This window comes from Micropterus dolomieu, linkage group LG23 (assembly GCF_021292245.1).
Source record: "Micropterus dolomieu isolate WLL.071019.BEF.003 ecotype Adirondacks linkage group LG23, ASM2129224v1, whole genome shotgun sequence".
NCBI lineage: Eukaryota > Metazoa > Chordata > Actinopteri > Centrarchiformes > Centrarchidae > Micropterus > Micropterus dolomieu.
In genome coordinates, this window is record NC_060172.1 from 31,430,625 (window position 1) to 31,457,644 (window position 27,020).

Sequence of the window (27,020 nt, forward strand, 5' to 3'; positions counted from 1 at the left end):
GGAGTTTTCTTCTTCAGACATCACTTCAACTCTTCAGTTTACCTTCAATCAGGAAGCACAACAAGACTGACGTCACAGAATAATCATACTAAAAATGCACTTTGTGATGCCACAGTGGCATTGCACCCTATAGTGGACAAATAATATAGGACCCTCATTATTTAGTCCTGTAGGAGCCTGTCTATAGAGCGCTATTATAAATCACCCTGATGGATACACAGTCAATTGAGAGTAACAGAGACAGGCAATGGCTGAGAAAATGGCAGTGATCAGCATTAGAGCTGCTCTCAATCTGCGGAAAGACGGAAGCGATCCATTATTAATCGTCATGTTTTCTGTGATTACTAGACCACAGTACATCAAAAACATCCATGTTTCATCAATGTTCATAACTACCTCCCAATGTACCTCCCTTACATACATCTCTCCCTGTCCTATACCTGGATTGTCTGTATGTGTCACACTGCCTGGTGACAAGGGGCTCTGCAAACACTGCCAGGCAGCAAAATACATATCAACATGTTCAGAGCGTTTAGTGCCTGGGATTAATCAAATTATAATTTAATCATCTGATCAAACAGCAATTAGCATAATCACTTCTGGGGAAGGCCTGATAGAGTGGAGACTGGAGCGGAATGGAGCTGGGGGCTAGCAACACTTTAATGAAACATTTGCCAGAATGTTTGAAAATGTTACACGTTTCGGGCTACAGGAACAGAGCTGGGTTTTGAATGCTAATCAGTGCGGTTTGGTTATGCCTAATGAATACATCCAACAGTCAGCCACAGGGGAGGAAATTGCCAGTGAGGTCCTGATTTTATAATTTCTTGTTGGTAATGTTTAGGTTTGATTATTAAATGTTATTATTATAAAATGTATTTACTTTTTAATTCCCATTCTCTCGATTCCATCTGATGAGGCTACACCCTGCTCTTGTAGTGCACCATATCAACCAGAGTTTTGTTACTGTAGCAGTCCCAGGTCACCTGTACCTATTTTGTTACAAAGACCGCAGGGACCTGACCACTTGAGGTCTAGAATGTACTGTGCTTTCACTAATTACAGTATCTTGACTGAAGCCTTTTGTCCCTGTTAACTATCCAGATAATTCAAGTTTTGTTGATAACTTAAATTGGTAAATAGTACAATTTATCATTTTAGCAACCTTGATGGCCACTTACACAGAAACCAAACAGAAAGTTTGAGGACTAGGCTGATTGGATATCCACATTTAGAATTTAACAAATCACATTCTATGTAGTGTATGACAAGGTCAGTGTATTATGGACAGAGGATGCAGAGATGACACATATGTGCAGTGTAGTAGTGTTTTCATAGTGGGCCTTGTAACTTGCTTTAAGTTTGTGGCTCAGGAACAAATATTCATAAACTGTATTATTTATTAGATGTCATTAATACAAACTATCACTGGCATGAACTGTGTGTTGTTTGCACTGTACTGCCTTTTTTTTTAAATGATTTTACACATTTGATCTCTGAAGAATTAATAAAATATATGTTTGCAGTAACCATTGTGGTACAAGGCAGATTTGCTGAATGTCAGAATGATGTAAACATAATGAAAATGAAATGATAATATTATTTAAAAGGGCATAATTTTCACAAGGGTACCACTGATACGTAGTGTCATCTAAGTGATACGGCACAGTCTAAACAGAACATGATGAGAATCACTGCAATGTGAGATATTGTTGCGCTTCATGTTAATGAGTTATTATTATGGTATAGTTAAAATCCTCTATTGAATTGACACAGATTTTATATAGAGAAATAACACATGCACACACAGCACCATAGTTACTGTACATCTAGAATTTGGGTGTACTTACAACATAAAGGAACGGGATGCGATCTCTGTGTCAATACTTTACTCGCATCTTTTCAGTAATATACATTAATAGTAATACATTTTCTCTTGATAATGCAGACAGGTGTGAAGAAACCCCAACAGGCAGTGTCTCTGTCTGGGTCGTTTGGCAACAATTCAATTCAACAACATGGGCCAAACTTTTCCCCTAAGATAACATTCATAATGCTGCTAGTATTCTGCATTAGAAAAACAGAATTTTGGTGACGTATTTTCCAGATGTGTTCAAAGTAAAAGCAATCAAGATACACAAATGGTTTATTAACATTTGCCAATGCACTACAGTCTCTCAGTTTTTTATTCAAAGAAAATCAGCTTGAGGCATAAAGCGAGATAAGAGATTAGTCAACAAAAAAACATTTGATAGGATTAAGGAAAAAAAATACACTCTGGTTAAATATTTAAATGTCAGTGCAAGAATGATCACAAACCCTGATCTGTGAGGTACAGTCAGGAACTGAGTTTGCCCGTCTCGCAGTACAATATGAATGTCACCTAGCTTCTGACTAAACATTGCTGTAAACAGATTTATTCTTGCAAATTGGTTGTGTATGAACATAATGCATAATGTGCAGACAACTTTAGAGGGCCTGATTCCTCTACCTACATTTTTTGCCTCTGGCTTTTATTATCTTCATAGCAGGTAAACAGATCTCTGTTCCAACTTCTGTGAACCCAACAAAGCTCTCTCCATGTGTGTCTTTATTATACCTGCATTTATCATGATCTCAGAAGGGACCGCAACATGGAAATGTGTGAAAAGGTCTAGAATGATAAAGGCTGTAAACAGATATTACATGTATACCTTATGTGCCACCCAGCCCAAAAATGTAATTGTATGGGTCTGAATGGAGAATGTCTATTCTTTTAGTTTCTCCAAAAATAAATTAAAAATATAATTAGCTTGCTGATACATCTTTATCTGCCATGTCAAACATCAAGTAAAAACTACACAACGAGCAAAGGGCAATGGCCAAAGCAAGCTCAACTTACGTCTTGCTGTACCTGCGTGGCCGCAGCATTAACCTACTGCCCTATTTTATAATGAAAGCCTACAGACACAAACAACACAACTAATTAACATCTCGTTTTGTCACCAGTCCTGTTAACAGATGCCAAAAACTACGGTCCATGGTTTTTACAGTTTCCTGTCTCACTGTCTTATTGTAGCTTAATATTTTACATTCATGCAATGCTACTTTGCAAGACCAGTGGAAATAGATGTCCCACAAAATGTCAAATGATTTCAAGCATTAAGCTTTGATATCTCACTAAAGTGTAATGATGTCCCAGCAAACAGCTGCCTCATTCAAACAGAAAACTAACAATAAGCCAAAACGAGTCAAAACCTGTCAAAGTGTTCTTTTTGGCTTTGGATGGAAATTCAGTCTCAGTTGATGGCTAATTAACAAATTAAACACCAGTAATCTGTGATTGTGACATAGTTGCAGATGTATATGAATGCTAGATTACGGTAAGCATCTATAACTTTTATAACATTTTATCTATAAAACATTTACAAGCTCGGAGGTCTCTTAATAGCTGCTGTAGTATCTGGCTTTCAAATGACGCTGATGCGTTTTTCTACCCCATTTGCTCTGACCTTATTAAATTCAACTTCATGTTTTCCTGACATTTAATAAATCATCACAGTGTTCTCGTGTAAACTGTATCACAGATTATCACCAGGAAAAAAAGAAAACAAAGTATCGTTTTAACATTATTTAACCCCACTGTACACACTAAAGCAGCTTCTAGTAAAAGTAGATTGTTGCACTCAGTATGTACAGAACTGGACAAACTGATGAAGTGCAAGCCTTTTCTTTTTCCTATTGGATATAAAATAAAGAGTGCTGAGTCTTAATCAGTGTCCAACAATATAACTGTCTGATACGATGGAAGCTGCTTAAAATAGCCTTGTTTCAGCATGAAAAACCAGGCTGATGTGATGTGATTCTTTGAGCTTTAGATACCACATAACACAAGCTGACTCTGTGTCCCTCTTCCCCCTCTCTACCTCCTCTTTTTCTGCCTCACTACACACTATCATCTCCTTAAGCATTCTGGTCTGGGTTAAATGAAACCTTTAACAGTTCAATGTGCTCCATTAACATATGCTTAAGTCTACTCTTGTCTGAACAGCCAAGCTAAGGCGTAAGCACACACAGTGGGGCGATACAAAAATCTTGACCCCGATGGCACTGACAAATCCTAGCGTGATTAGTGAGTCCGTGAAAACAGCATGTCACTAATGCATTCTACAGTAACTATAAGCCTTATGCAAAACTAAAACAACAAAAGAATAAAAGGAATCTGACTTGTACACCTTTAAGTGCCCTAAAATAAAAAGTCAAGAAAGAATCAATGCTCTGACCTAAATCCAAAAAATCTCAGTACATGTTACTGAATGAGTCTGTGTTACACATTTTCCTGTGATATTAGTGTAAAATTATTATTTACTAATCACTTTATTTAAAGTTTAAATGATTATGTGATGAATACACTGTAGCATCAGTAAATAAAATAGCTCTGGTCAGAACTAAAACACATCCAGACATAAATACTACTTACTTAAAAAGAATAATCACAGCATTTCCAGTGACCTACATTGTGTTGACTGGTGTGCTGATATTAATGTGCGACTGAGGAGCTGAGCTCAGTAGTTGTTTGCTGATGTGTGTTGCTGTGACTCTGTCAACCCGTCCTGGCTCTATGTGAACTGACAGATGTATACCAAAAGGCAACAGTCTGCACAGACCTAGTTTCCCACTGGCCTTAATGTGACCTCTAAGGAAACACTGTTTTGACTGGTGATAATTGGTCAAAACAACAAAATAGTACAAACCTTGCTAAAGACTTACTTAAAGACTGGACAAATCCTTTAGCACCAAAAAAGATAAACCTCCTAGACATTATGAGAGAAAAGTAGACAAAGACACTGGAGAAGGTTTGTATTTTGAACTGTTAGATGTAGGCAACAAAAGCACTTTGGTCATGTTTATGGAAAGGCTGTGCTTTTGGCTGAATTTTAATAACTTGCAGACTTGTCCTGCATTGTGCTTTAAGTCACTTTAGACTTTTTTTTTAACATTTAACCAAGTCCACCATCTGTCCCTAACCTTGAACAAGTGCCTAAATATAACCATAAAAAACGTTAGTCATGCTTTAATTACTACAAGCAGATACTTTATTACAAGAGTGAATATTGTAGGAAAGCAAATGAAATAATGTGTCACAGAAGGTTATGCAGATACATTCGGTATGGACATTCTGTGAGGCAGATACTTTCATTAAAAATGTTTCCTCAGTATCTATATATGATCAAAACGAACAGTCTAACTGCTGATGTCAGGGCGTTTCGTATCAGCATGAAGGAGTGTTCAATCTGGTGTTATGATCCCAACTGAAAAATAAAAAAAGAGGTAAAACTTCTACTACATTAATCATGTTTGAAGTCCAGATCACCTTGAATGCTTATGTTTTAATAAGAGGCAGTACCTCTCCAGCAGCCCCTCGCCATCCTAAACTAAAAGCTAAAAATACACATGCACAGAATGATACTAACAACCAACTGAGGAGCTTCGCTGTATATTTACACAGCTTATTAGTGTCCAATTGAGCATGTGTCAGATTTCCCCCCTGCTGTAGCTGAGCTACACCAGCAAAAAAACATTATGCCATTTCCCCAATTTCACCTCTTTATAACTGGAATATGTTGTTCCCATTCCATTTAGGTTTTAATAGACACTTCTACAAGAGCACTTTAAAAGCTCAAGCACCACCAAAGTGAACTCTACAACAGATTTTACTCTCTACAGCGGTGAATTGTTTAGATCTACTGTAGATGAGCTTGCAAATGTGTCCTCAACAGCAATTCACAGCAAAATGGAGATTGTACAGTTGATACTATTCATAAATGACCGCTGAAAAGCTAGTTGTGGTTGTAATATTTTAAAGATATATTCTACTAACCTGCAATGTGAACATCTACATAAACAACCATACCAGGATGAACTACAACAGACAAAAATCTATATAAGAGTGGTTTGAGCAATCAAGCACTTAAATTAGATTTAGATCAGAAATCTGCTTCTCATAACTATTATCAGGAAAGAATGACAGACTGAAATCTATCAGGAAGCATTGCCAGGGTCACCTGAACAGAGTGCAGTGTTGCTAAAGCCCGAAGCCCACACTGCAGCAACACTCATTACCCAGGTCTCCATAGAGACAACCTCAGCAGCCTTTACTGGACCAGAGCCCTAAAAGCCTTTATTTCAGGAAGCTACATCTCTTTATCGAGAAGAGGTGCAAAATGTACGATTCTGATGGAAGCTGCCCATTAAGTCTAACCTTTGCAGGTCTGATCAGGGAAAACAAATGTGCAGCAAAAGAATACTGTCTAAGATCAAAAATCATAGCCCTTTTATTCTGCGTACAGTCAATTTAGCATGGTACGGTCGGAAGCAAAATACAAAGACAGGATTGTCATTATGTACTGAGTGATTAAAAAAAAAATTACACCACAAAACCAACATTTGAATCATTGAATCAATAGAAAAGGTCAGTGTGAACCGAGTCTGTCGATGTGAATGACGCTGCATCAGCAGCGACCACAAACGTAGCATTCATCACAATTACAAGTGCTGTTGCTGCCATTCAAAGTTTCCATGTAGATGTCTAGCAGCAGCCATTTTGCAACGCTGTTGCCTGGACCAAAGAGACTGAAAAAGCCATTCAACAGCTAAGCTATAGACTGTGCTCAGTAAATAGAGATTTCAGCACAGCATTGAGACTTGAAATGGACATTAGTGTCCACTGTTTCCCATGTGTCTTGTCTCTGTTACAGAAAGGAGTCTTTGCTACACCACTGTCATTGCTTTTACTCCATGCTCTCCTATAAATAACCACTGCCTTCATTGAACCCTTCAGCATGGCCACAAAATGGTTTTCCTGTCATGTTTGCTTGACGCATCGCCCTCTACTCTCAGTTTACATTGTGTCCACTTTTGATTTTTTTAACCCCTTTCACTCCATCTACCTTTCAAAAGATCTTCTAAATATCCCAATTTTCTTTCGAGCTGATTTCTGCCCCCCAACACGCGCACATCCCACCCTCTACCCCACAGCCCCTTGTGCTCCTCACTTCCCCCCCTTCCTCACACACCCTTCTTGTATTCGCTGTTAAAAACCTTTCGTCCAAATACAACCACAATTGTCACTTATCAAGCCTTTCTTTCGAGGAATTCATTGTGGACAATATAGGATCTGGATGCATTTTGCAAGACGTGCACTTGGGCAAGGGTGATAAGGGCTTGTCTCTTTTTTTCCAATCCAAAATGACTCCATGTCTGTGCTTCTAATATGGCGGGTGCATTGCCAGGAAAAAGCACAGCCAACCTATTTAATCCCTTTTCTACAAGATACTCGATAGATCTAACAGAAAGAATACAGAGATGAAATCACATGTTATTTAATTCAATGCTTAAAATAATCAAATGTATTTACTTAGATTAGAGAATGCACGTAAATATACTACATTTTTCATCAACATACGTCTTGGTTTAGGGGTGGATTTCTGAACTGAAAATTTATTTTAATGTCTATAAAGAAATTATTTCAGTTTCATTAAGGAATAGCTGTTCTTTTTGAATGCAATTCACAGGCAGGTTTAAGATTTAAACAAACAGTGAATGCACCACATACACATGCAAATTTGTTGGAACAAAATTATTTACTAAAAGATCATTTTTCATATGACATATATGTAAAAAAGTGATTGAAAAACTGTTAATATGCACACTAAGCATCTAAAAATGGTGTAGGAAAATGCACCCAGACTGAGGCCCAATGCAGTTTGAATAGAGACAATAAATAATCCTTTATGCTGCAAATTGAGAATGAAACAAAATAATTAAGAGTTTATATTTTAGGCCTATTATTTCCTAAAAACAAATTGTACAAAAACTAAAATAAATGTTGTGCAGTACAGGCTGCACCTATCACTCAACCTACATTCTCTCTCTCTCTGTCTCTCTCTCTCTGTTTTAAATGTTGAAAATGCAGAGTGGTTAAACGTTCTTACACTTATTATCTCTATAGGCCTAAAGGTTAATGTGAATGTATCTATCAAACCCCTCTGCCTGTGTCAGGACATAGCAACAGCCTGTTCTGCCTTTCAATTTACAGGACAAAAAAAATCAATCACTATATTCAATGAGGAAATGTTTGCAGATTGTTTAGGATGTTATTTGTACACTCAGTCCAGTACACTCAGTGGGATAATTAACATACACTTGAAGTTTAATGTAACGAATGCATCACCTACCATTCAAGATGCACTGGGAAAAGATGAGAGCCAATATCCACATGCCCCGCTCCGTTCAATATCCAAGCTTATGCTTTTTCTTCTTCTCTCCCTGCACTCTTTCTTCTTGTTATTTCTCCCTTTAATTTCTTCAACAAGTCAATTGCAATGAAAGAAAGGGGAGCTTGCAAATCTATATCTCTCTCCCTCTCTCTTTCTCTCTCCCTCTATTTCTCTCTCTCCCTCGCTTTTCCTCAATCCTCCACGTTGGGAAGAAGATGAAGAGGAGGAGGTCTGAGCTTCTTCGTGCTGCTGATCGTCTCCTGGTACGGCGGGAGACAGTATATGATCCACAACTGTGCGTCTCCCCTTTTTTGGACTGACCGCACCGCACCGCGCCGGGCCTCAGTGCAGCCGTCCCCCCGTGTCTGAGCGCTGCTCTGCGTGGAACATGAGGGAGCTCAGCTCGGTGCGCTCCGGTCCAGGTGAGCTGTGCCGCTGCTGCTGCTGCTGCTGCTGCTGAGTCAGAGGCTGGAGACGCATAGGACAAACTGTCTATGCGCACACGGAACTCCACGCTTAAACAATTAAAACAACAAAACAATAAAAAGAAAAAAACAAAAGGCTCCAAAATCGGAATAAAGAAAATAATCAATAAATAATAAAATAAATAAATTAGAAGTCTATGCACTGAAAACAGCCAAACATGTCATCTCAGGTAGAGGGGGGAAGAAATGCGTAAAAGTTGTATTTTTTTCGAGGATTAAAGAGCGCATAGAGTTGATTGTTAGCTGCGCTGAAAACTCATTCTCTCTTCGCCGCCTCTCTCCGTCCGGCGAGCAACAAGCACACGCATCTTCCCCCCGCAGCCGCACACACAAACTGCGCACACTGGTCCCTGCGCTTAAAACCTGCCCTGCCTCAGAGCACTGTGGAATAAACCCTTGCCTCCTTCTCCGCCGCTGTTCTCCCTCTCCATTGCCTTAAAGGTGCAGGGGTGGGGGTGAGGGGTGGGGGGTGGGGGGGGGGCGGACAGCTGAACCTCTGAAGGAGCGTGATATAATAAAGAAAAAAAAAAAAAAAAAAACTCTTTTGTTTTATCACAGAGAAGACGGATCACGGTGTCCCACTCAGAGAGGGAAAACTGTACATTAACACATGCAGGAGAAAATTAGCCCATGCAGGACATCCTTCTATGGTTTGCTGGTACTGCTGTGGTGTAGGAGGCTGGAGGATGGATGCTGAGGGAGGGAGGGGGAGTGATGTAGGCTACACCTGACTGGTTACTATGTAGGCATTTGGTGAGGAAAACATGCTAAATTATCTTAATTGGAGGAGATCGGATCCTGTCTTTTAATGTGTTTTTTGGATAATTTATGAGCCCCAGGGGCATTTTGGGGATCCTGCCAGCCTTACCCCTGCATTCATTAATTGACCTTGACAAATATAAGCAGCAACCCCCCCAATGCACCAGGGGGCATCAAACGGCGGCCATGTCAGGCATCCACAGCCCCCTGCATGAGTTCATGCCTCCATTCAAGCCACACAGGAGGAGGAGCCGTGGATTAATATGTGAAAACAAAAGTGCTCTATGATGAAGACTTGTAAAGATATGATATTTGAAATGATAAGGTGTGATCTCCATATTAACATATAACAATGTGCCTGAAATTGTCAACTGGAGACCTCAGTCCTTTTTATTTATCATTATTTTGACAATCTAAACAGACATAAGAAGAAGAGACAGAAGAAAAATGTTTCCTTTTGAATCTTCAGAAAGCAAGCATCCATGTTATGTTTCCCAGCCATGGTGTTGTGATAAGAAAGTCACATTTGCATTATACAGTATGTAGAATTTGAAAAGATTTTGAAGGCACTGCCACAATGGTAACTGCAGTGACATCCACTGCCATGTGATGGTTTGAATTTAACGTGGCCCATTTATGTTCAAATACAGGCGAGCCGCGCTTCAGCCCTCCACCCAGATACAGTGTCTGTCTCTTAGCATCCACATCAGACCTGCACATGAACATGCTCTGCACCAGGAATACAAGACCTGTCACCGCCTGTCTGGCCCCTCTGTGCTTCCAGCCAGGCATCCCCAAAATAAAACAGATCATTATCACTGACTCCCACATAGCATGGAAGAAAACATGCGCTTTTCCTCACACATTGAATACAAAGTATTTTTTTGTTTGTGTTGAATTTGCCTAATCCCCCGCCCTGTCACTCTCATTGGCTCCCAGCAGTGAGGGGTTTGTTGTTCTTCCAGTTCCTGTGTTGTGTTCATTGTAATGTGCAAGTCTCATCTTCTCCTACTTGCCGCTGTACAGCATTGGACTGCAGCTTAACACCACACTACCCTTTTTAAATGGATTATTATTAGAAACCATTTTGGCTGGACCAAAACTCAACAGCTTATTTCCAACAATAACTACAATATAGTTGTAATGAGAAGACAGCAGAGATAGAAGAGTTGTGAAGCTGGTATTCATGGAGGGATTCTTTGGACAGGTTTATAGACTTTATGTAAAGTGTTTTATTCTAGATTTTCAAAATAATGTTCAATTATGCTATATGTATATTAATGTTGTCCTGTTTGCTTTTTATTCCTCTGTGGAGTTCAAAGAGGTTTGTTGTTCTTCCAGTTCCTGTGTTGTGTTCATTGTAATGTGCAAGTCTCATCTTCTCCTACTTGCCGCTGTACAGCATTGGACTGCAGCTTGGCACTCTTAACACCACACTACCCTTTTTAAATGGATTATTATTAGAAACCATTTTGCTCCAGTTGCAGGCAGCTACACTATTAACTGAGAACTAAAATCAACATCTATTTCTATTTAACTGCACACTTTTGTGTTTCATTCCTGTTATATTTGTGCTACTCCTGTTTGCTATATTTTTCCTTTATCTAATCTATGTTTTTGTCAAAAATGCAAGTCAAGGAAATTTGTTAAAAGCATTGGATTTCACGCAAAGCAACAGCAAAATCCAGACAGACATATTTAATAGATACTGTATCTGCAATTCTATGAGAATGGACAAAATCCAAACATCTAAATGTAACCTATAACAACAGACACACAGTTGCTGGTTTGTGCTGTCGACAAAATACACACACAAAGTGAAGAGTACCAATTAACTTGGCGCCGACCCATTTCCTCAACAGTGTTGTTGATTCGCTGTCTTTATTTGTCATGCTATGTCCAATCATTCAGCCATATGGTAAATTATTCTCTTCGATGTCCATCCCAGTGAGTACAAAGATTGGATTAAAATCACTGGCTGCATGGTCATAAAGAGCTCAATCCCTATTTCTCTAATCCCCGCTTTAACTCAATGATATGTTGTGAGGTTATGATCAAATCAAAGGTATTATCCTCTTGAAACCCTTCTGTTATTTTAATGATAAACCTTCACAGACATTTCTGGGATTTCTTTTTTTGTACTGATAAAGAGGTGTACTGTGCTATTAAACTGAGAAAATAGTTTAACATATTTTTTATAAACTGCTACAAGGTTAATTAAAAGTTAAAAAGTAGGAACAAATGACAATCTTGTGACAATGTTTCATAAGAAATGAATACTTCTCTCAAGTATTACAATATACAGTATAAGGGTGACTTTAATTTAATACTGAACTTAAGGTGTATGCAGTTATGATGCTCCATACTGCAGTTTACTGAGGTCATGTTGTTTGACCACTTGTTGTGTAAAGAACACTGTTAATCAAGTATGAGAATGAAAAACGTTTTATTTCCCATTGTTTCAGTTTTCATGTTAGAATTGGAAATTAGAGTTGAAATTAAACAAGACTAGGAGTATACAGCCATGCTAACAGCTCTGTACACAGCCATGCTTTAGCTACATGCTAACATGCTCACAATGACAATGCTAAGATGCTAATGTTTAGCAAGTGTAACGTTTACAATGTTCACCATCTTGGTTTAGCGTGTTAGCATTCTAACATTTGCGAATTAGAGCTGAGCCTGATGGGCTAGTATTTGATAAAATAATTGACCAAATTAAAATGTTGACATGATGAGGGCACTAGAATTCACCCCGAGGGGGGCATGAATGTCTGAAGCAAATTTTAGCCGTCCAATAGTCAGAGACATTTCACTCAGAGGAAATGTCAGAGGATCACCAAAATGAGAAGGGTTCATCTTTAGCGTATGATGAATGAAAAATTTCACATCAATCCATCCAGTAATTGTTTAAATCTTTGGGTCTTTTTCCCCACCAGATTTTTGGAAACTATATTTCTGGTTGGCTACTACTCCATTGGTAATGTTGGTTAGGGTTAGCCAATCAGAGGCATAGTACGGGGCAGTACTTGAAGCAAAGCTGCTGTCCGTCAACTGAGAGTTGTTGAAAATCTGGTGGAAAAAACCCGTTTCTGTGGTGGACTGAACGGCTTACACTGCCATCCAAAGAGCTCCTAGCAGTGTCCAAAACATTAAATGTTATCCCCAGCTCATTGAACACTGCAGCAAAAGATTATGTTATGTTTGTACAACATTAGGAATAGGTCTATCCATATTGTATTATCCAATGAAAAAATTTTTTTTTATAGAGATAGAGAAATATCGAATAGTGGTTGCGAAAAGCAAAGGAACAAAGTTTACTAGAGGTTGGTAATGCTGTGAGGGAAATGTGAACACGACAGCAAGTTTGTACTCATTATTAAACACAGAGACCAGAGCAAGGCCTATAAATATCCCACACAGCACATATTGTGACAAACACTTGTCAGGTCGTAGGTTTCCAGGCTCGACCAAAACTCAACAGCTTATTTCCAACAATAACTACAATATAGTTATAATGAGAAGACAGCAGAGATAGAAGAGTTGTGAAGCTGGTGTTCATGGAGGGATTCTTTGGACAGGTTTATAGACTTTATGTAAAGTGTTTTATTCTAGATTTTCAAAATAATGTTCAATTATGCTATATGTATATTAATGTTGTCCTGTTTGCTTTTTATTCCTCTGTGGAGTTCAGGTTTGCAGTTGCTCAATTACAATATAATGTATGTATATGAGTTCAACCAGAAGCCAGTGTACAGTGGGGAATAATAATATCCATTAATCTTAACTACAATGAGTCCGATTCCCCGAGGGAAAATTTTACAGCTTTGGTTTGGCTTTTTATTCAAACAACCCGATGCAATATGTGGTAATGTCTTAAAGATAACCAATGATGGCAGGTTCATCTCGATCTATGACTTGTAAGGATAATAAGGATAGAATAAGGGAGCTTTGCTGCCTGGGTCAGACTGTTGAATAATTCAAACCACGCTATTTAGTAGAAATGAAGGAACAGTAGTCTAACGTACATCCTGAGACCCTCATTTTATTCAATCATCTTTGAATCCTTCTCTATGCCCATACATTCTGAGCGGAACCTGAGACAAAGTCACAATTCAAGTTTAATGAGTTGACATGTCTCCAGAATAAAGACATGGAGAAATGGGTTCCCTTTGATCATAATTCTGAACCAATAGCGGGTGGAAAGTGCTGTGTCTGCTTGAAACTAAGCTATGTGCCATAAGCTTTTCACTGCAAGTTACACAAAAAACACAAAGCCAAAGCTAAAAAGAATATAAAGAATAAATTCATCCTTAGAGATCTTAAACTGTTGATATCATCAATCTGTTGATGTTCCTTCAATCTGCAGCTTTTCCCCAAACATCTTGTGGTGCATTATTTTCTAGTGAGGTTACTTCTGATGGAGAACTTCTGCCACTTCCATGGTCTATGATAGAACATGTTACAGCAAAATTGATGCAAAATAGCACCTGACACTCACTGTTCCTGTTTAAGACCAGTGTTTCAGTGTTTCCCCAACAGGGGTACTGGAACCTAAGGGGATACTTCTGCAAATACCAGGTGGTACATGGAGAGATAGTAAAAAATAGAAATTATGACTTGTTTTATACACACACACACACACACACACACACTTGTGTCGGGGAGGAAAATAAACACAGAAATAGAATGTTTTCACCATACAAACATTCATGGAAATCCATCCAGTTGCTGTTGAGATATTTCTGGACCAAAGTGGTGGACTGAGAGACCGACCAAGCATCACACAGACAGACATAGCCATCTACAGAGCTGAGCAGCTAACATTAGTAAACAAAGGGGAAAAAAACGGTTCAATAGCAGTTTAAAATCCATGAGAAAACAGTGTGTCTATGCTGGACATGTCTCAATGTGACACCATGCTTTCTATGTTTGGCCAGTTATCCATGGCTTTAAAGGTACAACGCGTAAGATTTTGCCAGAATTTTTGTTTACAACATTCAAAAAATTAACTAACATTATCAACAGAATGTGAAGACATTACAGTTCTGGCGTCATGTCAAAGACGTCGCATATGTTTTGTCTGTGTGCTACGGAGATATCTACTGAAGTTAGCGTGCCAACAATCTAGTGCTGGCTCGCACTGTTCGCTACTCTCCTTAGCCTTTTCAGTCTAATAAATAAACAAATGAATTTGCTGGAATTGATTTTTCTTGAACAGAAAACTGTACGTCTTCTGAATTCAAGTTTCTCCCTTTAATCGAACTAATCGGCTTGTTAGTTTACCTTTAAACTACAAAATAAAGCCAGAGTTATGCTGTGCTTTCAGTTCTCAAGTATTTTGTCTTCTCTTGCATGTTGATTGATGTTCAACGATGATAGTTCCTTGCTGAAAAAAGCTGAAAAACACTAATTTTCCCTTATTGGTTTCCATAATCACCTCACCTCATAAGGTAGAGACCAACTGACTGAACAGAGCAGAGCAGCTTGATGGCCCACCTTAGTGGATCTATACATTGATTCTCTTCATTGACTACTTTGCATCTCATGGCTACAAAGCACTCCCGTCCAGTCCTGATTGAGTGGACGGCAGGGTCATCCAGAGGTAATTCTAGGATTTTAGGACTTTTGAATTTAAGCAGAATTCATAACTTTCGTGTACTCTGAGTTGATTAGACATTGATTCATAACACTTTATTCCTTTTTGTGTGCACAGGACATTCCAATCAACTCCGGAGTATAAAACTGTCACTATGGAATTTAACTATGATGGGTAGAGATGCCATGACAGACTTCATGATTTGTCTGAGTACATTTACATTCAAAGTGCATTGCACTTTGCAATTTGACTCCCGAATTTCTTCCGTAAATAAGGTATCAAAAAGCTGACCGATGCAACAAAAATATCTTTATATTAACATACTACTACAATATTTGAGTGAGCCACATTAGACAGGGCCAATCGTGTATGATGAGGCTTGTGGTGGCTTTTTAGTTTATGAATTCACTGAATCGTCTGGAGACATTTAGCTGCAAAGGTTTTCCATAATTTGATGGGATAAGTGTACGTATGTTCAGGCTGTTTCTGTTCATCTTATGGCTGTGTGTGCTACACTGACTAGAGATATCTGGGAAGCAAGCGACTGGTCGACTGTCATTCACAGAGCAATAGTAAACATATTTGAGTTTGACTCTTCTGGTCCGTAACTGTCCAACATGGGGTGGCAGTGTTGCTTAGTAACCACAGCACATGACTGACCTTATCGGTGCGGTCATAAAAATGTATGAAGTCCTTTTATTCCCCCCCCCCTCACACACACACACATACACACACATAATTTAGATGAACACATCCTAATGCATTGTTCTTGAGTGTGTGTGTGTGTGTGTGAGAGAAGAAAGAGAGAGAGAGAGAGAGAGAGAGCAGCAGGGTGGTAATAAGGGGCTATACCTGACACATGCCACAGACTGCATCAAGCAGCATGAAGAGAGCGAGGTGGGGAAGAGCATCCGGTGACAGGAAAATCAGCAGTCACAAGCCACACAGCAAAACAGCACAGGATGTGTGAGAGCAGCTTCACTTTCACTGAAACATTTTTATCATACCACTGAAGATAAAAACATGCAAAGGATTCAGATTTAAAAAAAAAAACACAATGCTATTTGGATTGCATGTTGTGTAACCTATGATCTGGGGTGTTTTCAGTTATCGCATCACTGTGATCTACTTAGTTTCCGTAAATCTGTCTAGTTTACAGTGTCTTAATCTGGGTTTAATCTCCAGTACATATTTATGAAACTGTAGTATTATGCAGTGGTGGCACAGTGAGGGGTTTTCCGAGGCCTTTGCGAGTCAGGAGCAGGGCTGTTGATTCCACACAGAACGTTAAGCACCACGTCTGTCAGCTCATTGACACAGTATCACAGCGACTGGCTTTCTTGCAAAGTGCTGCTCTGTTGTTCCCACAGGGAGCACAGATGTTAGCCTTGCTGTCGCCGCCGTCGCCATCTTTTTGCCCTGACAACATCTGCACAGCTGAGTTGTCGGCTGCCACGCACAGGCGGGAACGCCATAACCCGCTCTTGAACTGTTGACAGCTAGGGGCAGGTCGGCACAGATGGCAGGAGGGGGTGTCAGGGGACAGGCAGTGGGTTGAAGGGGGTGGCAGGTAGAGACGGGGTGCTCCCATCTGGCCTCAGAGCTGGCACTCTGCCCCGGGGCGTCTTCATCGTTTACTCGACAGAAAGTCTGTCAGGAGTTGGAAGTCACCTTGTGCAAAACGTTGTAAGCTCTGGGCGGTGGGTGCCTGGGGGGGGGTATCAAACGCAGCAGTCTGAGCTAATTTCACCAGACACTTGAAGGAAAAGCTTGCCTAAGTTTTAGCCCGATTAAGTTGCTGAGTTTAAACTAATGAGCTGTGTTTTGTAGTACACAGGCAAAAGTACAAAAAGTTCAAATTGTGGTGTGTCAAGTCATGTGGATCAACTATAATTACATTTAGTCACTGAAAGTGGCTTTTTTCTCTATATAAATGTATAAAGAGAATGAAGTCCAGTTATGTGCAAACAATATATTAACAATATATAATATAAAACATATATTTTTTGAACCCATGTTACTGTAAATTGTTCTTGTTCATAGTGTGCATTAGGGTCCCTGGGACACAAAGTAGGAATATTAATCCATCTGTTCTGTACAACAAATAGGCACTGTTGTTACATGGTGACAAGAGGTGATGACTGTACGGAAATATGGATTTTCCCAAATAATTATTCTAATGACCAAACATGTGGATAACCAAATACCACCAGATCTCCAGAAACAGTGCTCACTGAAATGGAGCTCAGACTTCCAGAAAATGGTCTGATTTGCTACTGCAAACCATTACCAGATATATTTGTAATAGAAAATGACTGCAGTTAGCATTGTGCCTAAACTTTATTCACGTGTTAATATAGCTGTTCAACTGCTTTAAGTTACCGGACCAGCTTTCCTGTCAAGTGTCTGAGCTTTACTTAAATTATGATTCACTCATATTGACTTGACATTACCCAAACTTGCCCATGTTGTGACATAAAAAGTCCACCGTCAAACGAACACTGTGTTTTGTCTTTTGTTGACATCTGCTTAAATTACAATTTCCCACATACTGTATCCCAATAGTGTTTGTAGACCTGCAAGAATTAGTCGATTAATCAATTAACAGAGAATTAATTGGCGGCTTTCTTAGGAATCGTTTAAAAAGTATTGTGGTGGTAACTCTTCTGTTTGTCAGAAGCTCATCGTGTACATTTGATGAAGTTAACAAATTTAAAAATTTGCATAAAGCACTGTTACACCAAATTAGGAAATACTATATAGGACATAGAAATCCAATGTACGTAACCATGTTTTACAGTCTCTGAGTCCAAACGGAATTAATGTGTAATTTTCTGTAGCGTACGTATCAGTTCAAAATCATTTATGTTAGCAATTTTCATAAACTAAGGAAACGTCATTGTGGCAGTGTGGGTGTGGTCTCGCATCAGGCGGAGAGCAGGCAGTTCACAGGAAGGCGTAACTGTGAATATTTGGACCAATTGTTGCTCTGCCATGCGGCGTGCAAGTAATGTTCTTAATTACGACAGTGAATCTGGGTCCAAGAGAGGACTGACATGCAGGAAGCAGGTGACAGACTCGCGGAGGAAAAGAGGAACTGTGAACTGTCCCCAAAGGGACGTAACTGACAGCAGCTTTGTATTTCATGTAGGACACTTTTGTTTGCATTAAAGCATCAACGCCTGACACTCTCATGTCGGGGGCACAGAACAGTGGGGGGACTGAGTATCATGTGTGGAGGGCCCACAAAGATACTAGAACGTATAGCTGTAGATACGTGGAGAGGCTCAGAGAATGCTTATGTACAGGGTCCAGATTTTTGACTTTTGACTTTCTGTACCCTGATATACAACCTCAATAGCAAGTCAATGTTAGCTGAACATGATTAAATAAGAAATTGCTGCTTGTTGGTGTTCAAACTTAATTTGACATACTTCAAGGTTATTATTGGTGTTAATAGAAGTAGCAGTCTTAGTAGCACGATTCGCAATTCAAGACAATATTTTAGTGCTGAGTAAAGAATTTAGGTGCAGACCTCCCAAGATCCTCCCCAAAACGAATCATCAGACTGGAGAGGCTGATTGGGCAGACCTGCAGATCACAATGCCTGTTGACTGCAGCATGAGGCATCGCCCAGTGGGGGCTCCGGGTTTGACCTGGACTTGCTGTCCAGGGCATGGGGCCAGCACAGAAGAAAAGCGCTTTACGGATGGAGCATGTGGTCAGGTCATCTCTTCTCCGTCTCTTCTCCCCCTTCACAGCTCCCCCTTAATCCCAACCTCAAGCTCCCTCCCTCCTCCTCCACCACCACCTCACCCCCCCTCCCCTTGTATACAGCATACCACGAGGAAACAGATGCCCAGTGTCTAAGACAGGCATTATGTTCTTAGAGGATGTCCTGGTAATTCTGGTTTTTGCCAGGCTGCTGATTATTACCCACGCTGTCTAGAAGTGGTGAGGATGGGAGGCAGCACAGAAGACAACAGGTAGCCATCTCTGCTGGCTGGGTCACGTGGTGCTGCAGTCTATGCAAAACAAGATCTCCAAGACCCAGAGGGGACATATGTCTGTTTGCAGTATATGACGGCGTAATGGGATTAACATTTCTGGAATAAACAGATAGACAAACAGATTGTTAGATAATGATAATAGTATCGTATCTATTATTAGTAATATGAGTGGTATCGAGGGGCTAACTAAATGGTATTCAGGGATATCTAAAAGAGAATGCACCAACAGCAGCGTTTAGTGTTGTTTTTATAACATGTTACTCATCAAGAATTTAAAACCGGAGGAGCAGGACTTCATTTGCTATAAGGAAATGTGTCAATCACGGGGACTCGGGGAGAAAGTGGTTTGTCAGACCCTGAGGGGGCCACACTGACCTAAATACAAAATTGTCAACAGAAATTCTACACTGACCAACCGAAAGAGAACACTGGGGACACAAACATTTAACTCTGCAAAGATGGCATCAGTTAAAATACCTCAACTGGGAACGCAAATCTCCAAAGGCTGTTTTAATGTTTCATAGGACAAATTCACCACCATGGCTGACAACCACAACAGTGCACAAAATAAGGTGCATTCGTGTACGTAAAATTCATGTATCCATCTTCTGTAGATAAGATGGATATGTTGTTAATGAACAAGGGCATCAGGTTATCAGTAACTAGAGGGCTTATTTGCAAATCTCTTTGTTGTTCCTGCCGATTACTTGCAGGGTTTTGACAGATGTTTTTGGTGTATTGATACTGACGTATGGTTTTTACATGAAGGCTGAAAAGAGATCCTTAAGATTAAAGTTGAACCCTTCCAGTAAAGAGGATTTCTCTCCATTCAGCTCATCAGTGGTGCTGAATTCATGGCCTGAGTCAGTGAGGGCTGACGCCACCATGTGGTCAGGGGTGGTGCTGCTGGTGGAACACAACATAATTCCTGCAACTTTGTGGTTATCAAGCTGTATACTTGTTGTTGGTAGTTCTCTATACTGTAGCCTGTGTCTGATTTTATTTTATTTTATAAATGTATTGCTGTATGAGTAAGCACATCGTGAGCAATGTACAATCCTGAGTCAAATTCCTCGTATGTGTACACATACATGGCAAATAAAGCTGATTCTGATTGCTCTTGTTAATTTATATGTAACCCACCTTAAAGACTGTAATGTGCAGTAATAAAGAGTAAATAAGCCTACATCATCTACATCTACTAGCACTGTACTATAATGCAAATTTGAGGTACTTGTACTTTACAAAAGTATTTTTAGCTTGTGCTGTTTTAAATTCTTAAGTTTCCAGAGACAGGGCCAGATCTACAGTTCCAGTTGGGACACTGACGTCAAGTCAACAGTAATATTTGTGGAAACTTTAGGGGATTTATGACATGAAGAGGTTACATTCTACAATTGCATACATATTTCGCATGATGGGTTTTAAAATGCAGACGCACAAATGTTTTTACACTACATTGACTCTTTGTAGTATCCTCCATCAGGATTACATAACTGGCACCAGACCATAATTCAAGAATTAAATCAATTAAATCAATTTCTGTTCAGTCCAAAGCACAAACATATTCTCAAATTCTTCTTCTCTTACTGAGTGGCTAGAACCAGCAAATGTTTATCTTTTCTTTCTAAATAATTAATCAATTGTCAAAAATGTTAATAAATTCATCAACTTATCATTTCAGCCCAACAAAACATATGATCAGCTTATAAAATAAGATAGGCTGTTATGGATTGAAAATCCCCAGCAGTATGTAAATTAGTTCAAATAATCTTTGGTTCAAGGAGCTAACGTACAATTTCTGCTTACCCATTATTATGCATCAGTAAGTGTTTGTGCTAATACATATTTTCAATGTCAATACTTCTGACCTGAAAGTGAATTTAGAGTGAGTACTAAAAGCAAATATGGAAAACACAGATGTGGATAAACTGTGATCTTTCATCAGCGATACTCATGACAATAATTCACTAATATTATCCAAAAACTAACAATACCTGTTAGGAAGCACTGATCTATTTTTTATGGTACACATGATATTGATATTATGTCAGCCTGCAAAGGTGAAAAAACTGTATTGCACAAGTAAAGGTACTGATTTTAGTTGTTGCAGAAATTTGACCTATATGACCTAATATCAGTGCAGCTTTTCCTTCAATAACTCCAGCCAATATCCTGGACATTTTTTAAGAGAATTTTCTATATGACCTTTGCTCTGTGTATAAAACCTGTCCACACAAGTACATGTGTTGTGAGCCGGGCTGCACCCATAGCTCAATACTGGTTGACCTACAAAACCAGCAAGAGTGCTGATGTTCATCACAACCGCAGGACCCTAGTGTGTCGTGAAGACTCATGCTGATCTGAGAGTCTATGAGGCTTGACGCGTGACATCGACCTCACGAAAGAACAGGGGGGAAAAATGAACACATAACTGCCCAGTAACAAGGGCTCTCTCCTCATTGGCTGCGGAAGAATGTTGCATTGATCATACTCCTTGTACAAAACTGACACATGTGGTTTTGATCCACACACACACACACACAGGCAGGACTACAGTAAAATGTACACACACAGCAGCTTGTGAGTACGCATGCACAATCTGAGGCTTAGACGTGCACGAAAGCACTCTCTCTCTATCACAAGCACACAATTACACATATCTCATATTCACACACTGACAAAGTATTGGTGAGAACTAGGGCAGAACCACACCAGTAAGCCTCTTTTTTCCTTAAATATCCTCTGAGAATTCAGTTTTTCCCCCACCTAAGATTAGCACTTAGCCCCTAGTAACAGTGCTGTCATTTTGTTGTTACACGTCACCCTCCATGGTTCATACTTTAAGTCAACACTGTGTCCTCTTTAGTAATTGGCTGCTTTGCACAACAGCACATAGTTTATGCTTTTAACAAAGAACTTTTCTTTTTTTTTTTTTCAAAAAGAACTACGCATATTAAATTGTGTTGGCTGGAATGCAGTCTTGAGAAGTGGGACAAAACAGGTTTTCAATTTGGGAAAGAAAAAAAACCCATTTAGTTTATTTACACAATGTTTTGTTATCAAACCACACTTGAACAAAAAGGGCCACCAATTATGACATTTTATGTTAAATTATTTTCAGATCAATCTGATGATAATATGGTCAATTAAATAAATTATTATCAGTTTATAAAATATCAAAACATAGTGAATAAATCCCCATCGCACCTTCCCAGAGGCCAAGGCGGCCCAGTAAAAAAATTTCTTATTTTGTTCGACCATCACCAAAAATATTCAGTGTACAATCCTATCAGACAAAGAAATACAGCAATCCTCTCATTTGTAGAGGTAGAACAAGTAATTTGGCATTTTTTGCTTGAATAATAATTGAAACAATTTATCGATTATCAATATACATTAGCCCACATCAAAATATATCATTTACATAACTTTTAACTCTTAATAAAGTCACCCACCACAAAAAACTGTGTGTTCCTTGTTGTTCCTTGACTGTGATGTTTGAGCTTCACTGTGCAGAATGGTGTTTGTGCAGAGTTTGACACTCGATGGCTGTTTTCACATTCATCTGCTGAAGGGGGAAAGTTCCTCTGTGCTCACCTTAAATCTTAATAAGCCAATCATGGTACAGTATGCATTTTACGCACATGTGATGTGGAAACTTGAAACCTCCAGTGCACACACACTGAAGATGGACATACCAAACAAATATTTGAACACTATTATTATACTATGAATTTTTTGAATGAGGGATTAAGTAGAAATGTAATATAATTTTAAGAATGTTGTAACCAGTCGGAACTTTTTGTAAAAAAACTGTGCTGAAACTGGGTTCTCAATACACAGAACCTGTGATAGCATGCAGGAGCACTAAGCACCTCCCATTTCATGTATGCAGTGCATTTTGTTATGCAACTCTGAGTCTAGCTCTGCTGAAACTGGGTTCTCAATACACAGAACCTGTGATAGCATGCAGGAGCACTAAGCACCTCCCTTTTCATGTATGCAGTGCATTTTGTTATGCAACTCTGAGTCTGGAGAGCTAATTTAGTGATCTGCTGAAGAGACTGTTTGCTCAACACACCGGGGTTCCCTGGCCTTCCCACGCCTCATTTGAGAGGCAACAAGAAAAAAGGCTAAGAGATGAAAGGCGGTCCCCACAGTCGGAGATGACGCACCAAGGGTCCTCTCGCTAAGCAGGCAGCTATTCAAATGAGTAGCTAATTGTGGCATCTGTTAACCCATTGAAGAGGTGTCAGTGCAGTATCATGAGCCTCTTAATTGGTACAAACAGGTAGCAGATGCAGGCTCTGGGATTGAGCATCTGCCATTTAGTGAGCCAACCTCCATGAGCCGTGATTAGACAGCCAAGCTGATGGAGAGGGATCAAAGAGGAGGAGAAAAGAGGAGAGGGAACATTTGAAAAAGAGAAAGCTTGGAACAAGAGAAAGACAAACCACTGACTATATCATCCATTAAGATCACATTTTGCTTACAAAAACAAGTTTCTACGTTATTTGGGTCTTCTTTCAATGCATTTCTGCAAAATAATGTATAGTTTTATTATTATTATTATTATTTGTGCATTTACAGATTCATTGGTTAAGGAATAAAAAAATCTGAATTAATAATAATCCTTCAAAGTGTTCTAGTTATAGTTTTAATTGAATTCCCACCCTAACCTATTTAAATGCAACAATGCAGTTAAAATGCATCAGATAATAACAAATTACAAAATACATTCATTGGCATGTGGTGATATATATATATGATTAGGTGAAACCCTTATGATATAACATTTAGTGTGGAAAAAACACAAATTAACACCAGACTATGACACAAAAAAACTAAATGACAACACTGAATGACTGCAGCTTACTGTAGTGGTTCTCATAAGGTTTGTGACTGAACCTGTCATGCTAACTTCTTGCCAGCAGATGGTGCTAGCTGGGTATTAGTAAAGAAGCATCTTCTATTCTGTTCTAAAGCATACAAGCAACAGTCTCTTTTTGTTGAGAATTTATTTTCATGTTTCCGCCAATATTGTTAAAGACTGATAAGAATTCAGTTTACATGTGGTAGTGGGCTTGAACTTTTTTCAGTTGGGCAGAATGGCATTGCCATCCCTAGATCCTGTTGCTATCATGACTCAAAATGAACAAACCACATAGACTAACTACTAAAAGTCTACGCTGATGTTGGCTTCAAAGAGTGCATGCTTTGATGTATCTGCCCAGTACAGTACAGTACATAACCCGCTACAATTCTACCATATAATGAAAGTACCTGGCTCACTCCTTACTTCTTCCAATAACTGCTCCAAGATTCCTTTCTGTCCGTGATACTGATCGTCTCTTCTGGATGGACCACAGCCTAGATCCTCCTTTTGGCTGGCTCGTGATGCACATAAGCCACACAGGCTTAACTGTGTGTCACATGTCCAACTGTTTTTTCTGCAAAATGTGAAAATCAGGTTTTAGTTTGATAGTTGCTAATGCATTTTCTGTGTCTATTAGGGGTGCACCGATCCAGATGTCGGATATTGGCCCGATATGGACTCAGATAGCTTGATTAGATTTATGTAACAAGGGGGACAATCTGTTCAGTTCAATTACACATACACACACACATCCTCTGCAATGTGTCAGCAGTGCGCGGGTAGACACAAACATTTTGCTAGGATAGCTAACATAGTAAGATGGGAGCTAAAAACAATGGGTCAGCAGTTTGGAGGTATTCCCCTCTTGATCAAGCCTGATGTTACTGTACACATAAAAGAATGATTCCATCTCTTCCTCACAGTGAGAAATACGATTTATTCATTTTAAACTGGTATCGGATCTGTATTCAGCCTTGACCTGCATCTGCCTGTCTACCTGCCTGCCTTTTACCTGAATGTAAGCTAATTTATGGACAATAAATAAATAAATAAAAATAAACTAATAGCAAATCAAGGATCCCCAACACGCCAAATGAATGTGGTCTTCAGTACTCTGAATTGAATATTAGAGGAAGAACTTAGCAAATACAGGGACATCTGGGGGCTTGTAATTAATCTTGCTGATAATATAAAGTTGATAAAAGTCCAAGAAGCCTGCACTTCTGTTCAGAAGTGCTGCATTAAATATAGATGTGCAAAAAGCCTTGATTAAATATTTTTGCAGACAGGATTCATGAATGGACTGAGTGCCACTGTGGGGTGTTTTTAAAACTTCATGGCTGTGTGTGTGAGACACATTTCATATGAGTCTACCTATTGAAAACAGACGCCCCGGTACCGGGGGTAATCGTGCTGTGGGCGAAATTACTGATTGAATTTTTTTTCCCCGCCGTTTTAAATCCAAAACCCCCCCGATGTTGTTGCTCTGAGTCTAAGCGGGCGCCATCTTGTAGAGAGGAAATGTGCAGCTTCAGAACACACGGTGTTTTTCGCCATTTTGTGGCCGACCCGTTGGAGATACATAGACATGTACCAAATGAAAGGTCTGCTCAAGACGGATCAATTGATGCCCCCCCCATCACTGTGGGATGTTCCGTTCTCAATCTACAGGCCTGTAAAGCATGGGTGTGCTTTTGGTGACAGGAATGTTGATGAATACTCACTGTTTTTATCAATATTTCAATGTTATGTCAACATTTTAACAGTAAATATTAATTAGCAATATAAATATGGACATTTGCCTGGTATATTTTGAAAATGTTGCATGATAACTGTTGTATTTTAGTTTATTTTCATCAGATTTACAGTTATTGCATTGGAGGTGTATTAGAAGTTATTCAGTTGCATTAAAAGCTTCCTTATGATGGTTGTGATGGTTCATTGCATTAAAATAGCTTTTTTTACCAGGCGAGGATAAAAATATCAGACTTTTTCTTTATTGCATCTCCATGTTGAGGAGTTATTCCTGATTCATTTTGGGTATGTTATTTTAGGCGTTTTTTCTGGAAAAAGGTGCCTGTTTTGTTATTGCTAGCTTGCTAACATTCATACTCAATACGTTTGCCGAGAAAACACACAGTAATGACAGAGCTATTAACCCTTGTGTGGTCATATTTTTGTTATTCAGCCAGTGTTCGTGGGTCTGGTGGACCCGCTGCATTTTGGGGTTTTTAATTCAACACAATCAAACAATTTTATGTTAAAATACTCAACAGATGTTTACTTCATCCCAATATAAACAACATATATGGTTAATATTTTCTCTTTACCTTTGTTAGATCACATTTAAGAATTAAAGTGCTACTCATTTTTTGGTTTATTTTTTACTAAAATGACATAAAAAAAGAAAATCAATTATAATCAAGGTATGAGTGGAAAAATTCAACAAATTTACAAATGAAGCAAGGTTTTTCATAACTATTGACTTTGGTCCTGTGGCTCGTCTTCCTTTTGGAACTAGGTGATGCTCAATCTCATCCTCTTCTTCAAAGTCACTGTCAGACTCTGAATTGTCAGAAATGTGATCTTCACATTCTGAAACCTCTTCTGGTACATCATCAAAATCTTCTGTCTCTTCCAAAATCAATTGCAAGGCCCTCTGAGCAGTTAATTTTTTGGCCATCTTGATCAGTTGTGATAAGAAACCACACTGGTAAAGCTATATTTATTGTGTCCCGCCCCCAATTTAGAGAAAATAAATATTGGTTCCCACAAGACAGAGGGTAAAATGTGCGGGAATGTGAGAGCAGACGGTGTTGGTACTTCGATTTTGCAACAATGTTGTGCGGGAACGGCAGGTGCAGAAACACAAAACTCACACACACACACACACACACACACACACACACACACACACACACTGACAGGAGGAGGACAGAGTAAAGGTACACAGGACCTACAGTTTCCACACTTTTATTAGACTCGGGTCCAGTGGAACCGGACATCCTGTGTGTAATGTAAATGTGTAGG

The 27,020-nt window shown here is 39.2% G+C and overlaps 1 protein-coding gene across 1 annotated transcript in view; it reads right to left on the reverse strand.

Annotated features, from left to right (window-relative positions):
- dscama (Down syndrome cell adhesion molecule a) overlaps window positions 1-27,020 on the reverse strand; it is a 116,480-nt gene that overhangs the window by 87,439 nt on the left and 2,021 nt on the right. Inside the window, exon 2 of the mRNA XM_046040545.1 lies at window positions 24,414-24,564. Within this exon, the coding sequence (XP_045896501.1) occupies window positions 24,414-24,519 (106 nt within the window). The 5' untranslated portion in view covers window positions 24,520-24,564. The remainder of the gene's footprint in view (window positions 1-24,413; window positions 24,565-27,020) is intronic.